The sequence below is a fragment of the Microtus pennsylvanicus genome, chromosome X (assembly GCF_037038515.1).
Source record: "Microtus pennsylvanicus isolate mMicPen1 chromosome X, mMicPen1.hap1, whole genome shotgun sequence".
In the NCBI taxonomy this organism is placed as follows: domain Eukaryota; kingdom Metazoa; phylum Chordata; class Mammalia; order Rodentia; family Cricetidae; genus Microtus; species Microtus pennsylvanicus.
Window position 1 is genome coordinate 123832573 of NC_134601.1, and position 8461 is coordinate 123841033.

General features: G+C 41.5%; 1 protein-coding gene across 1 annotated transcript; it reads right to left on the reverse strand.

The window, feature by feature from the left end:
* Positions 1-5525: 5525 nt before the first annotated feature.
* LOC142841159 (heterogeneous nuclear ribonucleoprotein C-like) lies at positions 5526-6774 on the reverse strand. Its single transcript, XM_075957906.1, has one exon. It carries the CDS (start codon positions 6708-6710, stop codon positions 5805-5807), a length of 906 nt encoding a protein of 301 aa, XP_075814021.1. The 5' UTR covers positions 6711-6774; the 3' UTR covers positions 5526-5804.
* Between the last annotated feature and the right edge of the window lie 1687 nt (positions 6775-8461).

Sequence of the window (8461 nt, forward strand, 5' to 3'; positions counted from 1 at the left end):
TTGGGATGAAAGATATCAGCTCAGTCTCCAGTGCCACGTCTGCCTGCCAGCTGCCACTTTCCTCCACTATGAAGGCTCATCCTCTGAAACTGTAAACCACCCCCAAATGAAGGTTTTATCTTCAAAGTTGCCTTGGTTATGATGTCTCATCACAGCAATAGAAAAGTAACTAAGATGCAAAGAAAATAGGCAATAAGAAGAAGAGGAGGAAGAAGAGGAGGAGAAGAAAAAGAAATAAGAAATGATTTAAAGTGAGCAAATAGACAATGATGTTGTACAAAGAATTAAAGTGACTTTTATTAGAAGAGAGGGAGCAGGCAGGTATTTATGACATAGTAGCTAGAGAGGACTTCTTGTAGGAGGTGACACTGAACCAGAGACAGGATGAACAGGAATCCATTCTAACTCAAGGTTCATGATGAAGAGAGCACACCACATAGAAGGAACGAGGACAGAACAAGCACAGAGGCCCTGAGGCAAGAACAGCTGTGGTATGCTTGAGAACTCAGAAGGCTGTCAGTATGTATGTCTTCAGACTACTGTGTTTAGGGAATGGAGAGACGGCTCAGCAATTAAGAACACTGGCTGCTCTTCCAGAGAACCCAGGCTCAATTGCCAGAACCCACATGTCAAGTCACAACTGTCTGTAAACTGCAAACCCAGGAAATCCAACACCCTTTTCTGACCTTCATAGCCACTGAACACACATGGTACACAGACAAGGATGCCGGTAAAATACCCATATACATATTTTTTAATCTAAAACGAGTACCGTGATTTAAAATTTTAAAAAGACCATGTAGTAGCAAAGACCATCTTTAATCTGGCACTCTGGAGACAGAGACTGGTGGATTTCTGTGAGTTCAAGGGAAGCCTGCTCTACATAGTAAGTTCCAGAACATCTGGAGCAATATAGAAAGAGAAACAAAGAAACAAACAAACATAATTTAATGTTATCTCTTAGAAACCTTTTTCTAATGAGAGACAGAAAGGGGGTGAATCTGGATGGGAGGAGAAGTGGGAAGGAACTTGGAGGTATAGAAGGAGGGGGAATATCTGAATATATTATGTAAGGCAAGAACATACTATAAATAAAGAAAACAATTAATGGAAAAATGGAGAAAGTGATTGGAGCCTAGGCATTCATTGTTCTCTACTCCCTCGTTATAGATGAGATGTGAACATCTGCTTCAAGCTACTGCATCTTTGACATCTCTACTATGATGGATTATACTCTTGAATTGTGGCCAGAATCAATCATTTCTCCAGATAGATAGATAGATAGATAGATAGATAGATAGATAGATAGATAGATAGATAGTAGATAGATAGACAGATAGATGGTAGGTAGATAGATAGATAGATAGATAGATAGATAGATAGATAGATAGATAGAGGACTGGAGAGAGGTTTCATTGGTTACAAATATGCATTGCTTTTCCAGAGGACTGATTCCCAACCCCCACATCAGGCAGCTGACAGTACTTGTAACTATAGTTCTGTGGGGATCTGACACATCTAACCTCCTGTGGCACCAGCACTCACATGCACATTATAGTGCTATATTATTTGTTTTTAATAAATAAAGCTTTCTCAGTGCCTTAAGAGCACTTTTTGCCCTTGCAGAAGATCTAGGTTCAGTTGCAAGCACCCATATAGTGCTCACAGCTATCAACACCAGTGCTAATGGATATGTGTTAGTTAGTTCTCTATCAACCTTATACAAGCTAGAGTCATTTGAGATGAGAGACTCTCAACTAAAACAATGACTCCATAAGATTGCTTTATAGGCAAGTTGGTGAGCATTTTCTTGATTAATGTGGAAAGGCCCAATCCACTGCATATGTTGTTAGTCCTGTGCATGTGATCCTCAGTTTTATAAGAAAATAGATTGAGGGTGCTGAAAGATGGTTCAATAGTTTGGAAGAGCATAACTGGATGTTCCTCCAAAGGACACAGTTTCTATTTCCAGCACCCACACAGTGGCTCACAACTGCCTATATCCCCAGTTCCAGGGCATCTCAAGACCTCTTCTGGCCTCCAAGGGCACTGCTTGTACATGGTGCACAGACATACATGGAGACAAAACACCCATATACATGAAATAAAATAAATAAGATCTAAGCAAGAAAAAAAAAAGCAGGATATGCAACCCACGAGGAGCAAGCCAGTAAACAGTATTCCTCCATGGTTTCCAGGTTTCTGCCCTGCTTGAAATTCCGCTCTGACTTTCCTCAGTTATAGACTGTTACTTGGAAGTTTAGCAATATACTTCCTTACCTGTCCTTACCTGGTTGTTTTTGGTTGTTGTGTTTCATTAGAGCAATAGAAACTCCAAGTAAGACAGGATCTAACGCTTCTTCTGACCTGCTCTGGCACCAGGCACTAAACATTTTGAAATACATATATCCAGACAAAACATATTAAATAAATCTAAAACAATAAAAAATAAAATAAATCTTTAAATCTAAAAAATAGGTGTGTGGAGGGAAGTAATACAAAGCTGATTCTGTAGTTAAGTGCATTTGCTAATCTATGCAGAAAATCTGGGTTCAGTTTCAAGCACTCACATGGCAGCTCACAAGCATCTGTAAGTCCAGTTCCAGGGGTATCTGCTGCCCTCTTCTGGTGTTTTGGGGCCCTGCATACACATAGTACACAAATATACAGGCAGGCAATCACTCACACATAAAATCAGAGTTAATAAAATTTTAAGAAGAGTATTATATTAATCAAATAGATGACTGGATACACAAAATATGGTACATTTATATACATACCGAATGTATATACACAACTGATTTTTATTTACCTTTTAAAAGAACAAAATTTTGACATCTTCAGGATTATGGACAGAGATGGAAATAATATAAGCCAGATTTTAAAAATACCATCATGTTTTCTATTGTATTCTATTGTATTCATAACCTAAGTTTAAAATTATATGTACAGGTAAGTATATGGGGGAACATGAAAATAAAATTGGGACTATGAGGGAGAAGTCTAAGGGTAGGGGATAAAGAGAAGATAATGTAATATATGAGACATAAAAGCAGAAGGAAGACCTATTTGGGGCAAAAAAGGATCAACAAGAGAATATGGGGTGAGCAATGGAGCAATTAATTAGAATAGACACACACACACATATATATACATATATATATATGAAAATGTCATACCAAAACCAATTATTAAGTCTGGAGAAATGTCTCAGGGATTAAGAGCACTGGTTGATTGCGATGAAGATCTGGTTTAATTCCTAGAACCCACATAGTGATTCATAACTATTCATAAACTTCAGTTTGAGGGGATCTGAAGCCCTCCTCTGACTTCTTAAGGCAATGAGTACCAACAGCAAGCATAAACATGAATGCAGATAGAACACTCACACACATAAAATAAAATAATCTATAAATGTTAAAGAAATTTTAAGCATTCAAAGTAATAACAATAACAACAATAATGAAAGAGGAGATGAGCACGCTGATGAACGAAGAGAGATTTGGTGACTTTACAGGGGACATAGGTAAGGTCCAACAGGGCATATATGCCAGAAAAGCTGCCTGGTCCGACTGTGGAATGAAGAGCTATAGGAGGACTTTTTGACACAAAGCAGAAAGGAAGCATTTCTAATTTGACCTGTACTACACTCTTTGGTGAACTGATTGCGGGCGGGGCACAAAAGTAACTTCAATGCCAGATTTAATCATTCAGGTGGGACACAGAGGTGGCATTGAGCACAGAGAGGAATGGCACAAGGAAGTAGTGTATGACAGCCATAGTCGATGAATGTGCTAAACAGGGTCTGAGGATAGATAGGATGTAAAAGGCAGTGAGCAAACTCACTGCTGCATGGTATTTTACAACAAAGTCATTTCATCATGCACAGCATAGAAACTGCTAGGGTTCTTCTATACTTCTGTGCCCAAGTGCTTCGACATCCTTCTGCTCCTTGCCAACCGTTGACACATCAATCCTCCAGGGTGTGATTCTTGACTCTATGGCCTGCTCAAGGCCCTCAACAGGCACTCTTTCTTTCTCCCTTGTCTGTATTGTTCCCTAAAATGCTGGACCATTTCCATTCAAACATTTAGTTCTTTATGTAGTCTCGTTTGTTCTGGACAAGGATTCCTGTATCCCAGGTTGGCCATAAACTTGGTATATAAACAAGGATGACCTTGGATTGCTTATGCACCTACTTCTCCTCCCCTTTGCTTCTATCACAGATATGAATCACCACAACTGGTTTATACAACGCTTGAAATTGAACCCTGACATTCTATGGATGCTAGGCATCTTGGTTAGATTTTATTGCCCACTTGACACAATCAAGAGTAGTCTGGGAAGAAGGAGGGCTTGCCGAGAGATGTGGGAGGGCCCAACTCACTTTGGACGTTGCCACCCTGGTCAGGTGGTACTAATTTGTATAAGAAAGTTAGCTGAACATATATATACCATATTGAGTGAGCCATGGCTTCTGTGTCAGCTCCTCTCCTCAGTTTCCTGCCTTGGGATCCTGCCCTGACTTTCCTCAGCTATGGACGACAAGAACAACCTTGACGAGTTAGCCAAAACAAACACTTTCTTGCCCCAAATTATCTTTGCTCATATTATTTATCACAGCAATAGGAAAACAAACTAGGCCAGCAACAACTCCCATCTCCTTCAGCTAAACCCTTTTATTCTGCTGGTCTTCACTGCCAGACCTCTCTAAGAAGTTCGGTTTGCTTTCTCCCACTGTGCTCTGAATCTGGCCCATCTGTTTTCTTGTATTCAACACTGGGTTGAAACCATTCCTGAACACGTAACCATGGACATCTGTGTTTTAAATTCACCTGCCAAGGCTCAATTCTAATGCTACTTGACTCAGCTGACCATATCCTCTGAAAACACTTCTGTCATGCAGCTTTGGGGCCACCATATTGTTCTTGTCTTTATTTCTTGCTGCTTATCTTTTTTCAGAATCTTCCTTGTTCCTCTTATCTCCCTCTTTCCCATCATGTTGACCTGTTCATACCAGAGTTCCTGCATTTCCTTCTGCTTCAGTATCTGTGCTGATTTCTTAGGTGATCTCATTGGCTTTGGTGATGTTTAACACCATTTATAGGTGACAGTTCTGGCCTTGGACTCTCATGGCCTTCTTAATGTTTGATATCTATGTGATATGTTTGATATCTAATGTGAGCCTTGAGCTTTAGGTGCCTGTAGAGTAATTACTATAGAGAAACCCCCACTGTGTGTGAACCTACTCTATCCTTCTATTGGCTTCATTTCAAAATCTAGACATCACCTTTGACTTTTTCTCCTTAAACCGCACCTCAAAACAGTCACCCAGTTTTTCAAATCTACTTTTGAAATTGACCCAAACTTGATCTATTGATGGCATGTGCCTGTGAGCCCAACATTCAGGAACATATGGAAGCCAGAGGCAGGGAGGTTGTCTCAAGTTCAAGGCCAACCTGGTTACATTGCAAGTTTCAGGCCAGCCACGCTAACCTCTGGAGATCTTTTTTTTTTAAAAAAAAAAAAACCATACATCTTTTTATTGTTAAGTCAAAGAGGTATCAAAATTAAAAGCAAAACTTACAGGGTAAGACTTAACAAAACTACTAAGGAGCATCAAAGGATGTGAGAATGGAACTAGGCGCAAGGCAATTATGAATCAATGAACACAGGAGAGGAAGAGGGCGAACAGTGAGACTGTGCTGAAGACACTAGGGGAGAGGATCTGGTGTTACTTCCATCTCTCACAAGCGCCTAGGTAAATGAATAACAGGATAAGATCTCTAAACTCCGCTATGTGCTTAGGAATCATCCTCCCCATTGGCGCTGTCTCTGTCATCCTCTCCTTCCTCAGCTTCTTTTTCATCGTCCTTGATCAGCTCCAGCTGATCATCCCCTCCATCCTCATTGTCATCGTCATCCAGCAGGTCGCCCTCCTCGGCAGAGTCATCTGCGCCCGCCTCAGACTCCATCTTGACGTTCGTCTCGTCTTTCTTCACAGAGGCACTGCTCTGCTCCTCCTCCGACTTCTCATTCTTCATCTCTACTGGGGAGGAGAAGGACAAGTCTGCTTGTTTGCTTTGTTCTTTTTCAATTTTTTCCAGGCTTTCCAGCAGAGAATCCACTTTTTGTTTTATCTGAGTCAGCTCCTTCTTAATGGCCTGAAGGTCATCACCTTTCAATTTTCCGGATTTGGAAGAAGAGCCCCGTTGTCCACTCTTTGAATTGAATCCACTTTTGCCCCTCCGAGAGGTGTTTCCAGAAACACGTTGGCGTTTAGAAGGCACCACCACTCGAGCAATAGGAGGAGGAGGAGGAACACGCGCTGGGTAGCTATACATCCTGTCATAATAATCCCGTTGAAAGTCATAGTCCAAATCAAATGAGGAACCGTACATCTCCACTGCAGATCGCTTCACACCTGCTTTCCCTCGGTTCACTTTTGGCTCTGCAGCCAGATTAATATCTAAAACCTGGCCAGCAATCATTCTGCCATCCTCTCCAGCTACAGCTGCCCGGGCATTCCTTTCATTAACATATTGGACAAAGGCAAAGCCCTTATGCACAGAGCAACCCACAATTTTGCCATACTTTGAAAAGATTGCCTCCACATCAGACTTCTTGACCACAAGAGTATTGAGATTCCCAATGAATACACGGGAATTCATGGATCGGGGATCTGTCTTGTTGGTAACGTTGCTAGCCATCTTCTTTGTTGATAAGGTTTCTCACAAAGCTGAAACAGGAGGAAGGAGGAGGAAGAGTCGGCCGCTCCTGCTGCGGGTCCGTGCCGAGACTGAGGCTCCAGCGGGCGGGCAGCGCACGACCGTTCGCTCTCCTTCTCTCCACAAAATCTAACCTCTGGAGATCTTGTATCAAATAAAACAAACCAGGACAAAATAAATAAAAACCAAACATTTTCATATCTTACATATTTCATTTATGTAATCATGGTCATATACCCAAGACACCATTGTCTCCGACCTAGATAACTGCAGTGGTTAACTAACTGGAACCCCTTCTGCATCCACTGATCCCTATACTCAATAGGATATGTTGTGCCTGCCAGGAAAGTTCTGCTTGACATCCAAATACGAAAATTCCACTTTCACGCTTTTTTTGGTCATTTCAGGGGTTTAAACCTAGGACCACAAGCATACCAGTCACATGCTCTGCCACTGAACTGTCTTACTCTGTTTTTCTACATTGCATGTCATACCATAGGATCTTTTTAGTTTCTTTTGATTTACTGTTTCCTCTATCAGAATATATGCTCCATAAAGTGAGGGGTGGGGGAATCGAAGATCCAGTGAATGAACTCTATCTGAATGCTTAGAGTCATGGGTGATTAGCAGCAGGGAAAGGATCAGAATCCAGAGTCTTTTTCACTTTGTCTTATAATGTGTCTCCATGCTGAACTAGCCCATAATGCAGAGCAGGTTGTCAGAGAGGAGCCAACCCAAGGAACATGTAAAGGCTTCCTGGAGAGTGTGACTTAGAACCTGAAAAGGCACTGTTTGTATAGGAACCCTAGAGGCAAGGAAAGGGTTCAGTCTCATTTCATGATTCAGGCCATAATGTAGTAAGATCATCAAAGAAAGAAAGCAGGCCTGTGTGTACAAGGAAGGTAAGTGGTCTTAGACTTTCTTCTGCATGGAGAAGAGAAGGTAGAGTGATGATGCCTGACAGGCAGGCATAGGTCATAGGCACTCTTTAGCTCATTGCACTTCCAATTCTAACTGAAAAAAAAGGTTCCCAAAGCCATAGCTTCCATGCATGAATTCTGAAGCAGAAAGAAAATATGGAATGGTAGTTCCTCATGGAAATAGATACCCTAACCCACAGGATATCCCTTTGACCCTCCAACTAAGACATCCGTATGAGATTTCTCTGAACCTAGTTTGAGAATGTTGTGTCATGGCAGAGTTTGAAGTCAAAATGGTCCTGACTGGGGAGCAGTTTAGTTAGATCCTTCTGGTGACTGCAGGAAGAGGACTGGAAATAAGAAACCCTGTCTGAAGAAGAGAGCATCTATTGCAGAAACAGGAGGGATGAAGAACTGAGCCTGGGGTGATTTTTCAAATGTCAAAGTAGGCATGGCAGCACACTTGTGATTCCAGCACCCAAAGGCAGAATGGAGCAGGGTGGCCAGCTAGATTAGCCATACTTTGAGCTCTGGGTTCAGTAGAAAGATATACCATAAACAAATAGGGTAGAGGGCAATCAACATTGATACACATATAACCACATGGCAATATGAGCCTACATTCAAACATGCATGTGTACATACATACGCATGTATGGGGTGGGAAGAAACGATTCAGAATTGAGTATGAGGTAAAAATGACCACAACTGAGTGTTTGGTGATGTTTGAAAACAGGTAGGGTAGGATAAAAGAATCTACTAAATGTCAAACTTGAAGCCCAGGCCAGTGGAGATGCCCCTGAGACAAGGTTT